The sequence below is a fragment of the Triplophysa rosa genome, linkage group LG15 (assembly GCF_024868665.1).
Source record: "Triplophysa rosa linkage group LG15, Trosa_1v2, whole genome shotgun sequence".
In the NCBI taxonomy this organism is placed as follows: domain Eukaryota; kingdom Metazoa; phylum Chordata; class Actinopteri; order Cypriniformes; family Nemacheilidae; genus Triplophysa; species Triplophysa rosa.
In genome coordinates this window covers 765,427-780,829 of record NC_079904.1, presented here as the reverse complement: position 1 = coordinate 780,829, position 15,403 = coordinate 765,427, and the positions used below count along the sequence as shown (strand labels likewise).

Sequence of the window (15,403 nt, the reverse complement as noted above, 5' to 3'; positions counted from 1 at the left end):
GAGATATCATATGCCATTCTTATTGTTTTCTTAAATTTGTCACACTTAAAGTACTTATTAATAATAAAATGTTTAATTACTTACATAATATATAGGCTACTACATAAATTGCAAATTGTGAAAAAAAACTTGGAAAGTAATTGGCTACAAAAAAATCTCTAACCGTCCTGTAGTACTTACATATCTGCACATATATTCATATCTGAATGCTCATCAGCTGCGTCGTTGTGTTTTAAAAATAGCAGAAGAAGTTCATAAAGTCTTTAAGCATCGAGAGCTCCTCTGCTGTGGGCTCGTCTGCGCATGCGCGTTGCTGTAACGCTGACGTCAGAGTGACAGAATCCGGATGTGGTTCAGAGACGCCGGTGAGTAAACTGTTAGCGTGTCTTAATTCTAAAAGCAACAGACACAGGTCATCCCAAAACGTTCATCGTTTAAAATCCGGTTCGTTTGGTTTAAAGTTAACAGACACGCCAACAAACGCGCTTGCTTGAGTTTGTTGGCTCAGTGTGAAAACACCGTTGGCGTTTGTTTGATCAATGTCTGTCAACGACCATTGTGGTTGTTTGTTGATTTAATGTAAGTTAGCCTTAAACGCGATGTAGACGCTCGCGGCTCCCATAAGATTGATCGGATTTTAATTTATAAAGAGTTCATAACGCTAATCTTCATGTTGTAAGTGGGTCAATGTCCTCCTTTGACTCTGTTTCGTTAATACAAATATGAACAAATGGGATGAAATCAATAATCTTCATGTCCTAGAGGCTCCCGAGACGGTTTACCTGAATTCACCCTGTGTATAAATGATGTGCAAAAGTCACCAACACTTGTAAAGCTGTTTAGTATGTGTGTAGGAAATTATTATTGTCAACTGTAATAATCAATAACTCCGATAGCACAGGTACATCTGTAAGATGTCTGCTAAAGATCTGGAGATCTGGAAAACATCTGCTGTGTAAAACCATCTCAGAAAGAGCTGTTGTACAACCATTCTGAATCCTACACATCTGACAGACGTCTTCTAGAGGTCTATATGACGTCTGACAGCAGGCGTCTCAGAGATGCAGGGCACATGAGCAAACAGCATCTGACAGATCTTGCAGGGGAAAATGCAGACATAGATGTCTGCCAGATGTGCGTGTGCTATCAGGGAATGAATAATGACAGCAGCTCATGTGATCTAAATTCTTTTCAGTGTGCTTTTCTCTTTCTTTTTGTCTGAGTAAACAACAGTGTAGGTTGTCAGCAGTGCTGTGTTGAGTTTAAGGGTGTGTCAGTGGTTTAACCTGATTTTAAGCTATCACTACTTCATTGTGTGCTATGAGGAAAGAAAACATCTCTCATCAGGTTTCTTAGTGTGATCCTGAACACTCTCACAGAAACTAGCGTGGCCGTAATATAGTATAGTGGTGGTAATGTTATGTGTGCTGAAGTGTATTTCTATCACACACCAATGGGTTTTAACACTAGAACCACCAGAGTTCGCTGCACATGAATATTGTTTTAATATTGCTGAAAAATGTATTATACCATGGTCTGTTTGAATACTGGATTCTGATTGGCTGTAAGGTGTGCTTTAAAACCGTTTAATGCACAGGTAGCTCCAGTGAGTTTGATCAACGTTTGAAATTAACTGACAAATTTTCACCCGTCTGATAAAAAAATACACCGTAAACATCAGTAACAGCTTAACTGGGCAAATGACCATGGTATAATTGGGATAATCCAAAGCTAGCTGTGCGCTAAAGGATTTTAATGCACTTCGCAGAGGCAACCATCCTGATCCCTTACTTATGTCATTGTTATATGTGACTGTCATCACAAAGTAATGTCTAGAGACATGAAATGATTCTTTTCAGTCTGTGTTTTTGTGCTGTTGTTTTATGTTCAAAGCTAAAGTAAGAAAAGCACTTTTCAAATTCCAGCGCACAGGTTCACCTAAATAATTATTCATTTGTTTGGTTTTATCATTTATAAGTCGGACAAGAGAACAAAACATGGGGTAATCATAAAAATAAAGGCGTGAGGTACATTTGACCCGACGGCGCTCATAGGTATAAACGCACTGCTTTTTGATCTGGTTTCATCTAAACAGTTTTTAACAACGGGGGATCGTAAATAACACAATTTTAGCAAAAGTCAACGACTGGGAGACTTGGATATTTTATTGAAAATCTGTTATGTATGTAAAAACAGTTTAAAAAACATCCACAGATGAATTTGACCCCATGGTGGTTCGAGTTAATAAATATCATGATAATATCATAGTGCATGCCAAAAACTACCAATACTGAAATAAATGTTTATAGTATATGAATGAAGTCAATCTTAACCACTGAAGTGATTCTCAAACCATCTCTTTCTGTCTCTCTCTCGGTGTCTGTCAGATGGAAGGGCAGGTTGTGGCGATGCGCGTGTTGGTGACGGGTGGCAGCGGGCTGGTCGGGCGAGCCATCGAGTGGGTGGTAAAGAAGGAGGGTGGAGCAAGAGAAGGAGAGGAGTGGATATTCCTGTCATCCAAAGATGCCAATCTCATGTAAAACCTACACTAACGAACACACCCACTGAGCAGACGTATTATCTGATATAATTGTTGGTTTATTCTTACCTCTAGATGCGTCTCAGCGCGTTTCTCTTTCGTATACAGTGAGGGAAATACTTATTTGATCCCCTGCTGATTTTGTAAGTTTGCCTGCTTACAACGAAATGAAGGGTCTATAATTTTTATGGTGGGTTTAATTTAACTGATAGACACAGAATATTTAAAAAATCAGGGGGATTTGCATTTCAGTCAGTGAAATAAGTATTTGATCCCCGAGCAAAACATAACTTTGTACTTGGTGGAGAAACCCTTGTTGGCAAGCACAGAGGTCAGACATTTCTGATAGTTGATAGATGTGTCCGGATACATTTAGTCCACTCCTCTGAAAATCTTCAAGGTTTCTTGGCTGTTGCTCAGCAAATTGGAGTTTTGGCCTCCTTCACAGATGTTCTATAGGACTAGGGTCTAGAGACTGCTAGGACATTTAATGAGCTTCTCCTTAAGCCACTCTTTGGTTGTCTTGGCAATATGTTTTGGGTCTTTGTCATGTTAAAGGCACATCCACGACCCATCTTCAGTGATCTAGTTAAGGGGAGGAGGTTCTCGTCCAAGATTTTACGGTGCACTGGCCCGTCCCTCAGCCCCTCAATGCGGTGAAGTCATCCTGTATAGCTGTAGCAGAGAAAAAGCCCTAAAGCAGAATGTTTCCAACACTGTGCTTCTCTGTAGGGATGGTGTTCTTGGGCTCATAGTCAGCATTTCTCTCCCTCCAAACACACGAGTCCATTTTGGTCTCACCGCACTTTCTCCAAACCTTTTCTGAATCATGTTGATGTTCATTGTCAAACTTCAGACGGGTCTTCTTGGGCAGGAGGACCTTGCGGGTGCTTCAGGATATCAATCTATTGTGACATAGAGTGTTACCAATGGTTTGCTTGCTCACTGTGGTCCCAACTGTCTTGAAATCATTAACAAGCTTCTTCTGTGTAGTTCTAGGCTGATCTTTAACCTTTCTCATGATCATCTTTACCCCATGGCATACGCTCTTTTCACATGACGTCACGCATCTTCCGTTCTGCCGCGAAGCAGTGTATCGTTACTCCTGCTAGCACTCCAGTTCATAAGGTGGCGGTAATGCACCTATAAGCTGGTTTGCCAACCGCCAGTAAAACTCAAGAAGAAGATTTAGATTTTTTTTTTAGATTCAACACATGTACAAGTACAAGGCAACGAAATGTGACCTCTGACACAGATGTACTCTCCATCCAGAGAGTAGTGAACACACACACAGCAAGTGGTGACGACACGTACACCCGGAGCAGTGGGCAGCTATCACTGCAGCCCGGGGAGCAAGTAGGGGTAAGGTGCCTTGCTCAAGGGCACCTCAGTTGTTACCCGCTGGCGCTGGGAATCCAACCGGCAACCTTCTGGTCACGAGTCCGACTCTCTAACCATTAGGCCACAACTGCCCCGTAAAAGAAGAAGTTACTTCCGCTAGCGCCTCAGAATGGAGTTTACCAAGTCCCTTGCACATCTGCCACAAATACGGCTAGATGATGTACAACGTTGTGACGAGCAGAGCTGGACGAGGGCCTTGAGGGAACGGCGCGAGGCTGGTGACGCGAGTGATAACAAGCGTCAGCTGCGCGTTACACCGGTCTCGCATCTCTCACGGAGGAGCTCCGGAAGCATAAAAGGAGGAGTGACAGCAGTGAAGGACGAGAGAGAACCAGGCCTGGATTTTATGTTATGTTTTATTATGTTTGTGTGGCCGGCAGTCAACTGTGAGAGATGCGAGACCAGTGCAACGCGCAGCTGACGTTCATTATCACTCACGTCACCAGCCTCGCGCAGTTCCCTCACTATGGAAGCCAGGAGGGTCAAAAACGCGCAAATTTTAACGCGTCGAGAACGCGTTGTTTGCGCGTGAAAAATCGATGCGTAAACGACACGTATTCTACGCGCAAACAACACGTATTCTACGCACAAACAACGTGTTCTCGACGCGTGACGTCAGATGTCAATTTTGCGTGTTTTTGAGCCATCCGGCCACTTGAACAGTTTGAACGTGTAAATGTGATGAGTTCCTATTGGCTGCCGAGCGGTAGGGTTAAACCATTACTGTAGGCGTAGGGGGTTGCCTTCCATTTCTAGACTCTTTGCCATCACAATGCATGTAACATGCGAAGGATCCACTTATCTCTTTGTGCTTGACGGCCAGTGAAAGTCCCCAACAAGCTATTACATTTACATTACATTTACGCATTTGGCAGATGCTTTTATCCAAAGCGACTTACAGTGCATTTTAGTCTATACATGTCTTTCAGTGTGTGTACCCTGGGATCGAACCCACAACCTTGTGTTGTTAGCGCAATGTTCTAGCAACTGCGATACACCAGAACATTTAGATATAGATATATTAAAAGATTTATATATTAAAAGATGCCTTTCATATGTCAGCTTGAGTGGCGTAGGGGTTAATGACGCCTCCCTGTCCACCTCCCAATTTGGAGTCTGGACCAACACAGGTTCGAAGTTTGCTCGTAGCGGAGCGAAATCAACCAGTAATCAACCAGTAACAAAAGTTGTTTTAGAAAACCTCTAGCCACAGTATTAAGCCCTGTCCATAGATATATAAGTTAATAATTTGTTAACTGTATTAATCGTTATATTTATTCATGTTGAATAATTTATAGCATTTATTGGTAATATTAGGTTTCACACCCTACCCCGGACCTCACTAATTTTCAAACCTTGGCTACGGCCATGTGTCTGTGGTATACTGTATGAGTATTTTGTTTTACACGTTCTTGATAAGAAAATCAAGCACATATAGGCTGTTTCACTGGTTAACAATAAAGCCGACAACGGAGAAAATGCGCTGCTCTCCATTACAACTCCCGGTAAAAACAGTCGGATTGTACAAGAATATGTTGTTCACCTGTTCGTTATCATCGCCACTGGCACAGGGGTAGTGACCCTGTACCAAAGTGTAGCTTTTGCTCCGATCAAAGGGGTTCGAATCCACTTATTGCCAAACGTGTTCTTCTCCTTTTCCCATTACTAATCAGAGAGGAAAGGCGTTTGTTTTCAGCACAAATAAAGAAAACATTCCGAAAGTGGAAATAAAACACCTCACAGGTAATAAATAATGAATCGTTGTTCTGGTAGGGTAGAGAGGGCTTTAACTATCCCAATAATGTGGCATTCATTTAATAAATATGATCATTTACATTCAAAATGTTGTTTGCATGCTGTTTTTTAATGTACTACAATACTGAGGTGCAAATATACAGTGGGGCAAAAAAGTATTTAGTCAGCCACCAATTGTGCAAGTTCTCCCACTTAAAAAGATGAGAGAGGCCTGTAATTTTCATCATAGGTACACTTCAACTATGAGAGACAGAATGAGAAAAAAAATCCAGAAAATCACATTGTCTGATTTTTAAAGAATTTATTTGCAAATTATGGTGGAAAATAAGTATTAGTGCTTCAAATGGAGTACAAGAACATTTAGGCTCAAAAGTATATATATATTTTCCCCACAGATAATGTCATAACCTATTCCTATCTCTTGTATCTGTCAGCACATGTCACTCCTTGATGGATGTGACATTAAAATGCTCAGAGAATGTATTTGTTACCATTTTACTGAACCTTATTTCGGTAAACACATGTTAATAGAGTTTAAACATCAGACAAATATCATTCTATGCACAAGTTTTTATAAAAAAAAATAATTATGAAATAATTAAAAAAATGTGTTATGGATGTGACAAAAAAGGACACGGTTTTTGGGAGACGACAAATTTTGTAGGGTTTCTGTGAATTAAAATGCACAAACCTGAAGCAATTATAGCCAACAAATGGAGCACATAGCGAGCTGTCAAAACAAAAAGCTGTGTGCTCGACACAACAACACGCACACTGACAAAAAGACAACAAAGCCCGGGGATCAGACCGGGAACACGACACTTTTTGATTTTGACGTAGGCCTACAAATGAATTTGACTATTTGTATTTTGGCAGAGACAAGAAAATATACATATAGCCATATAAAACCCTGTGTTGGGTGTGCACCGTTAAACCATCGCTCAATGTGCGTTTTTTCTTCTTTTTTTTCATATTAACACATCAGAAATGTTGTAATTCTGAATTTCGTTAGAAAAGGAATTTATTTATCCCTCTATAATTTATATTAGAGACAAACCTTTTGCAGAACGTATAGAAAACCCAAGCAAACATTAGATTCTTCTTCTTAAGTGTGAAACTAATTTTATTTATACTGGTTATTTTCGTTCAGATTAATATTCAAGAAAACTAATGAAAACATTTTTCATTCTAAAACTTTAAAAACCACACCACTGCTAGCTGTTGTGACTATTGTTGATAAATGTGCTTATCTTATGAAAGCAGTACTTGCTTAAAAATTATCGCAAGGTGTTCTGTGTGTTCAGGCGACAATGAGTTTTTTTGAATATTTATTTAACTTATTTTTAAAAAGAAAAACTGATTTCTTTATAAATTTGTATTTATTTATCTTATATTTCAATAAAATTTGATTATAAAACAATACTTTATTTTCATCAAGTCTGATAAAACATAAACCTATTCTTTCTAACTGCAACAATATTTCTTCATCTAAAATCTAACGGATACAAATAACAAACGCAACACCATGCTGTGTCCAATGGAGATCTAATTCTGACAATAAGGTAAATTCTGAACTTTTTTGCTCATATATAGCCATCTTAAATATTTACATACAATTTTGGAACTGAATTGTTTTATTTGAAAGTAGACATTTCAAGTGTTCTATAGAAATATTACCCATGTGTGCCGAGTATACACTTTGGACAGCCTAAATAGTAGGCAAGGCCAAATATAAACAGAAAATCGTACCTTTGATAAATGAGATCGGGTAGGTCATGGAGACGGCAGAACGGGCATCATTTTTCTTGTTTTACAAAAGCACTAACTTTTGCTGGTATTGTGAGTGTATGCAAATAAAACCATTTAGATTATTTTGTCCAATGATGTCCTATATGGACGAAGATGACTGCATTCTTCCCGCTGTTCAGGGGAAATCAAAGTGATCAAAGCGTCGCAACTTAAATAAAGCTGTAAAATATCATGAAGTTATACATTGTGTATGTTGTTAGGGATTTCCCTCTAAAACATAAACCCGTGTTATAATGTAAAATCAGCTGTTTACTTTATAAAAATGCAGGGCGATCTCTCCTCTCTTGCATAGAAACACATGAAGCGTTTTACACCTTTTGAACATGTCCTTGTGCTGAAACAAATGCCTTTCCAACCTGATGAGTGATGGGAAAAGGAGAACACGTTCAGCAAAAGGGGGATTCGAACCCCGGTCGATTTGGTGCAAAAGCTGCGTTGCAATGTGGCGTTTCTAACCATACGACAAAAGTCGACCACAGTGCTTTACACATTCTAAAACAACACTCCAAGAAAATAAAGAAGGGGAAAAAAGAACAGATAAAACAAATGACTAAATGTTAAAGGCACCGGACAACAGATAGACCTTTAGCTTAGATTTAACACCGGCAGCGAATTCCAGAGCCTGGGACCGAACACAATGGCTTGAGTTTGACTAGCATTGAGGTGGAGGAAATTTGAGGCCATCCAAGAATTTAAATCATTTAGACAGCCATGTGAGTTATCCAAGCCCTTCTTATCCGTGTGCTTAAACGGCAAATAAATTTGGGTGTCATCGGCATATAAATGAAAAGTCACTCCATGCCTTCAAAAATCGAACCCAGGGGTAACATATATAACGAGAACAACGTAGGAGACAAAACAGAACCTTGAGGCACCCCACAGGAAAGGGAAGCTGTTGAAGAAACAGAGCTTCCAATGCCAACTGAAAAGGACCTGTCAGTCAAAAAAGAGCTGAGGGCATTTCCACATATGCCCACATAATGCTCAAGATGTGACAGTAGAATGGCATGATCAACTGTGTCAAACGCTGCACTCAGGTCCAGGAGCATTAGAATAACAGAGTCGCCAGAGTCTGTAGCAAGTAAGAGGCCGTTTAAAACTCTAAGTAGTGCAGATTCCGTACTGTGTTTAGATCGAAAACCCGATTGAAAAATATCAAGAATCATATTAGACTCAAGAAAATTCTGTAATTGCAATAGCACTGTTTTCTCAAGAATTTTAGCTGTAGAGGGTTAAATAGATAGGTTAAAATTGTCGGTCTAAACGTTGCAGGCACTTGCACTCTGTGTGAATAGACTTCGTTATTTTAGTCATATTTTATATTATAGTCTACAGAGAAGCAGGGAAAAAGTCAAGTCAAATGTATGTTTATTTGCACTTTTTACAAATTGCATTGTATCAAAGCAGATGTACAACACAAAAAGAGGAAAAAACAAAGCAATGAAATACAGACATCTACATACATCTATATATACTATCAGAGGTGGACGAAGTACACAACTTCCTTACTTGAGTTGAAGTACAGATACTACTGGTCAAATATTACTCCACTACAAGTAAAAGTTGTAAAGACAGATTCTTACTTAAGTAAAAGTACAGAAGTACATGCTTTTAAACGTACTTAAGTATTAAAAGTAAATTTCCTTTATGTCAGTTGTGCATTGTTTTATTGTCGTATACCTTATGCCTCTGAAGCAACCTACTGAACACACTGAGTAGCTCACAGAATCAGTTGTATTAAAGGATTAGTTCACTTCAAAATTTGCCCCCATTGACTTTCCATAGTAGTTTTTATTCCTACTATGGAAAGTCAATGGGGGAAAATTTTGCAGTGAGCAACTCCTTTAAGAGCTTTATATGTTTAGCACATATATGTTTAGTTTAGATATAATCCTGTATGATCATTTAGCCTAATTATCCTCATTAGCCCCCTAGGCCTATGTATTTATGAGCAGTGTTCTTTTATTTTGTATATTCCCTTTAAGCAGCAATTTACCAGTAAGTAGTAAGGTTCTTGTAAATAGTAAAGTGTAGAAGCCATGTGTTTGTTGGACTTATTACCATAATAACTACAAACTAAAACTATAGCTAGTATTAATAGAATATAATGAAACTATGGTATGTTTAGTTGCTGTGTTTTACTAAAGATTATTAATTGGTATGGTTCCTGATATTAGAAAATGGTAAATATGTACTGTGGTTTTTACTGCAAATACCATCCCTGCTGGAAAAAAAACAATGCATTTTTTAATTAGAATGAGATTTTTAAATTAAATTCCTCTTTGTAGTGTGTTTTGGGTTTTATTCAAATAGGAATTATCAACTCAACTCAACTCAACTTTATTTATATAGCGCTTTACAATTTTCATTGTTACAAAGCAGCTGTACATGAGACATATTGACTATAAGCAAAAAATTAAAGTTGTACCTGCAGAAACAAGAAAAGGTTGAAAACACAGAAGACAACACACACCACATACAAAACACTCCACACACACAATATGCACACGTACTAACACACATAAGACTAGAGACACACACACACACACGGATGCGCACGAGCACACACACACACAACACACACACACACGTACGTACACAGACAAGTACGCACCACACACACACACACGCTCAGTGAGAGCACACATTTAGGATAAAGGAGAGAGAAGCACAGGTCAAATATAACAGACTATAAATTCCTATATGCAATATTAATTAAGCCCCCCCGGTCAGGCAGATAGTGCAAAAACAGTATGCAAACGGTGGCGAGGAACCCAAAACTCTAATCGAGAAAAAAAACCTCAGGAGAACCCAGGCCCAACCAGGGGATTCCAGTTCCCCTCTGGCAAAAGCTGCTGCCTCTGCACAAGCTCCAGAGAGCTTGCACAACAAGGCTAAATAAAATAAATAAACTTAATAATAAAATAAATTATAGTTTAAGATTATCATTAATAATCTAATAGCATTTGAAGTTTTGTGGTGAAGACATGTCAAGAGACCGCGTCCTTCTTTATCCAGCTCTATCATCTCAGCTCTTTACCATCCCATCAATAGAATCCATCACATACAAGTAGACAACATGTATCCATAGTACAATTCCCATTATAACCATTAAATCCATTACATTTTATGTTGTATTTTGGGCAGGGTTCTATTGTTTTTATTTCAACAGGAATACTTCAACTATAGTTACTTCAGTAAAAACATCCTTCATTTTGATGGTCATTCATTCTTTAAATGATATAGCAGCAGATCAGAAGTTAACATGCACGCGTAGCTCAAGGTGTATGTGATGCTTATTTACCGTTTAGCCGTTATGCCGATCATTTTCATGACAATATTTCTACGATCTTTGACTGATCGTAACCCACAGATGATTACACCACACTTTAACATGTGCCTTTTCGTCTTTTATTGTTCTATTTGTCTTTTTAGAGCGCTATCAACGGTGTAGCAGCGCCTACGTTTACATTAGTTAAGCGGGGAATATCCCAGAGTTGCCAGATTTGCATTAAAGAATCTGCCAAATGGCCATTCAAAGCTTGCCAGAAAACTGCGAGCTTAGAAAAACTGAAATACTTGGCAACAGTAAAAGGTCCTGGCAGATCGCAAGCCAGATAAATTGCGCACACAGGAAAACCCGCTGCATAGAAGCCATTTTCTACTTTTGGACCTTTTTATAAATGTAGTGGAGTAAAAAGTATGATATTTGTCTTTCAAATGTAGTGAAGTTAAAGTACAAGTACTCAAAAAGTGTACTTAAGTACAGTACTCAGGTAAATTTACTTCGTTACTGTCCACCACTGTATACTATGTACACACATATATAGGTATTATAAATTAAATGACCTTTACAGTGATTATTGAGTACAACTAAGCTTGTATAAGCTCGCCAAGCTATAGATAAAACAATCAATCTCAAGAAAGAGCAAATAGAAAACAAACAAGATCATTGAACTCAAAGCAAGCATGCAGTGCACTTAAAAATCCTTCCCACAGTATTTCGCTTCCACCTGTAACGTTAGCAGCTCCTTTGTTACAAAGAAATGCTGCCTTTGGGACAGTTAAAGCCCTCCCTACTACACCTACCAGTAACTTTATCAGATAAAAGCTTCATTATTTATTAGCCGTGAGGCACTTTATTTCAACTTTCGGAACATTTCCTTTATTTGCGCTACAACAAATATGCCTTTTTAATCTGATGAGAAATGGGAAAAGGAGAGAACACGCTTGGCAAAAGGTAGATTCGAACCGCAATCACGCTGTGGAGTCGTGCATCGTCTTTACCCCCACACCATTCGAGCAAATTAGAAAATAAGTAAGATTATTAAAGTCTATATCTAATAGCTTGTTGTGGTGAGGACTTTCACTGACCGTCAAGCACAAAGAGATAAGTGGATCCTTCGCATGTTACATGCATTGTGATGGCAAAGAGTCTAGAAATGAAAGGCAAACCCCTAGGCCTACAGTAATGGTTTAACCCTACCACTCAGCAGCCAATAGGAACTCATCCAGCTTACACGTTCAAATTGGACAAGTGGCCGGATGGCTCAAAAACACGCGAAATTGACGTCTGACGTCACGCGTTGTTTGCGCGTAGAATCCGTGTTGTTTGCGTGCAGAATACGTGTTGTTTATGCACCAAATACGCATCAATTTTTCAAGCGTAAACTACACATACTCTACGCACAAATAACACGTATTCTACGCACAAACAATGCGTTCTCGACGCGTTGTTGACGTGTTAAAATTTGCGCGTTTTTGACACTCCTGGCTTTCCATACCTCATGGCCTTCATCCCGCTCTGCTTGTCACAAACGTCTTGCAGACAAATTTTCGCTAACGACAAGATCAAAGCTAGAGAAAGGATACAACGGATGTTATGATACACTGCTTTGTGAAAAGGCGGAAGTTAAGTGACATCATTGTGAAAAGGGCCTATTGGGGAGATCTCACAGGGAGCTCCAGACCAAGGCCAACTGAAAGTTATTTTGTATTTCTTCTATTTCCAAATAATCGCACCAACAGTTGTCTCCTTCTCACCAAGCTTCTGTCTGTAGCCTGGTCAAGGTTTGTGCAGGTCTACAATCTTGTCCCTGACATCCTTTGAAACCTGTTTGGTCTGGACCATGGTGTTGGAGAGGTTGAACTGGAAGATACAGATTCTGTTGGCAGGCATCTTTTATATACATAACAAGCTGATTTAGGAGAACTTTCTTAAAGTGACAGGACTAATCTGCGGTCCATATAGGCACATAACCAATCTGTGGAGCCAGAATTCTTGCTGGTTGGTAGGGGATCAAATACTTATTTCACTGACTGAAATGCAAATCACTTTATAACCTTTATATACATTTTTTGGTTGATATTCTGTCTCTATCAGTTAAAATAAACCTACCATAAAAATTATAGACCCTTCATTTCGTTGTAAGCAGGCAAACTTACCAAATCAGCAGGGGATCAAATAATTATTTCCCTCACTGTAAATAAATGTTGTTTTATTGTTGCATTGACTTTAGGAATGCTGAAGAGACAAAAGCAGTCTTTCAGAAACATCGTCCAACGCACGTCATTCATTTGGCCGCTATGGTGGGCGGGCTCTTCAAAAACATGAGACAGAACCTGGACTTCTGGGTAATTGTTAACATTAACTTATGTATGACATTAATCGTTGAACTGTATATTCACTCCATGTGTTTCTTCATTTCAGAGAAATAACATTTACATCAATGACAACGTGCTGCAGGCGTCTCATGAGGTCGGGGTGGTGAGAGTGGTCTCCTGTCTGTCCACATGCATCTTCCCTGATAAAACAACTTATCCCATCGACGAGACTATGGTACACACACACACACTTTCATTGGCTAATGCTGATGCTTCACTTTCTCTTAGAATCATGAAAAATGTCTTTCTTTCCGTCTCGCTCTCTGTCTCAGATCCACAACGGTCCTCCTCATGAGTCTAATTTTGGCTATGCTTACGCCAAACGCATGATTGATGTCTACAACAGGTTTGTTTTCTCACTCTCTCTATGACGTGTGCAGTGATCATAAGCGAAATTTCTAAATTAATTCAATTTAGGATGAAATTATTTGTTATATTGTAACATCATTAGGTATCAAAAACAATAGCCTCAAATAACAACAGACTATTTATTTTTTCCCTTTTGTGTGTTTGTGTTTCAAGGGCGTATTTTGAGCAGTACGGGCGACAGTACACCTCTGTGATCCCGACCAACGTGTTCGGACCTCACGACAACTTCAACATTGATGACGGACACGTGCTTCCCGGACTGATTCACAAGACATACCTGGCAAAGAGTAAGACACGTTCACTTGAGCTTCACTCACATGAAGAGAATTTCACCTGATCGACATGCGTGTTGTGTGTAGAGGAAGGGAAAGCGCTGGAGGTTTGGGGCTCTGGTCGTCCCCTGCGGCAGTTCATCTACTCTCTGGATCTGGCTCGTCTGTTTCTCTGGGTTCTGAGGGAATATGATGAGGTGGATCCCATCATACTGTCAGGTACTCGCTCTGACCGACACAACTCATCTTTGATTTGTCACATCATGTCGTTCATCTTCATCTCTCTGTTCATCTCTCTAGTGGGGGAAGAGGACGAGGTTTCCATCAAAGATGCTGCAGAGGCTGTGGTTGAAGCGTTTGGCTTCCAGAATGATGTCATTGTATCCTTACACGCTGATGATGTCACACTGATGATGTCACTGCGACTGTGAGTGTTCATGTTTGCATGCGGCAGAGATGAACATGTATGCTGTCATTCACACAAGCACACGTGTGAATTCTTAACTCCTCACTGTCAGTATGACACCAGCAAAGCAGACGGTCAGTTCAAGAAAACCGCCAGCAACGCCAAGCTACGCAAATACCTGCCAGACTTCAAATTTACACCGTTTAAAACAGGTGAACACACACACACACACTAACACAACATGAATGCTTTTATTCAGTTTCAGTGCATTCAAGTCACACGTGTTATCTGTATGAGTGCGTTCACTGACACTCAAACTCACAAAATTCAGAATGGACAAAGATACTGCAATGAGAAATATGTGTTTATGTGATTATTTTCCAGCCATCAAGGAGACGTGTGATTGGTTTGAGGCCAATCATGACATCGCCAGGAAATGAAGAAATCATTGGATGTCTTGAAACTGTTCAACTATGCTGGACATGAGTGATAAAACATACAGGCGTTTTTACAAAGATGAATCTTATAAACTCTTCTCGTGATTATTTCAACGCTGTTATCTACAGTTTATTTGTGATTCTGAATATTTTCATGTGTTTTTACTGTTCAGGTTTTTTCTTACTTTCTAGTGATCTGTATATTTCAATATTACACTCATATATAATAGTGATGTTTGAAGAGAAACAGTATTTTAGTCAGAAATGAGTATCATTTATTCATGTCATGTCAACCCTGTATACGTTTCTTTCTCTCTTCAGAACACAAAGGAAGATGTTGATCATCAAACAACACTGAACCCCATTGACTTCCATTATATGAACCCAAAACCACCGAGACATTTCTCAAAATATCTTAATTTGTGTTCCATTGAAGAAAGACTCGCAGACAGATTTACAAAAAAAAAACTCATAGGCCCGGTTTCATAGACAAGGCTTAGCCTAAACCAGGACTATGCCTTAGTTAAATTAGGCTATTTAGGTCGCTTTTATTAAAATGCCTAGAAACAACATTACCGATGTGCATCTTGAGACAAAACAATGGCACTGACATAGTTTAACATATGTTATTTTCAGTTAAGACAGCTCAAAATTCCTTTTAGTCTGGGACTAGCCTTAAGCCTTGTCTGTGAAACCGGGGCATAGTATTTTAAATGACATCTTAAACTTTTAATAAATTGTTGTTAACCTG

The 15,403-nt window shown here is 39.2% G+C and overlaps 2 protein-coding genes across 2 annotated transcripts in view; one reads left to right on the top strand and one right to left on the bottom strand.

The window, feature by feature from the left end:
• Nucleotides 1-215, bottom strand: part of lg15h8orf82 (linkage group 15 C8orf82 homolog) — a 39,838-nt gene extending 39,623 nt beyond the window's left edge. The window contains exon 1 of the mRNA XM_057352030.1: nucleotides 181-215. Coding sequence (XP_057208013.1) covers nucleotides 181-200 — 20 coding nt within the window. The 5' untranslated portion in view covers nucleotides 201-215. The remainder of the gene's footprint in view (nucleotides 1-180) is intronic.
• Nucleotides 216-298: 83 nt separating this feature from the next.
• On the top strand, nucleotides 299-15,403 carry LOC130565382 (GDP-L-fucose synthase-like). The gene is made up of 10 exons (XM_057352028.1): nucleotides 299-365; nucleotides 2,388-2,536; nucleotides 13,024-13,138; nucleotides 13,215-13,343; nucleotides 13,441-13,514; nucleotides 13,691-13,824; nucleotides 13,897-14,028; nucleotides 14,110-14,189; nucleotides 14,328-14,427; nucleotides 14,600-15,403. The coding sequence occupies exons 2-10, from the start codon at nucleotides 2,388-2,390 to the stop codon at nucleotides 14,653-14,655; spliced, it is 969 nt and encodes a 322-aa protein (XP_057208011.1). The 5' UTR covers nucleotides 299-365; the 3' UTR covers nucleotides 14,656-15,403.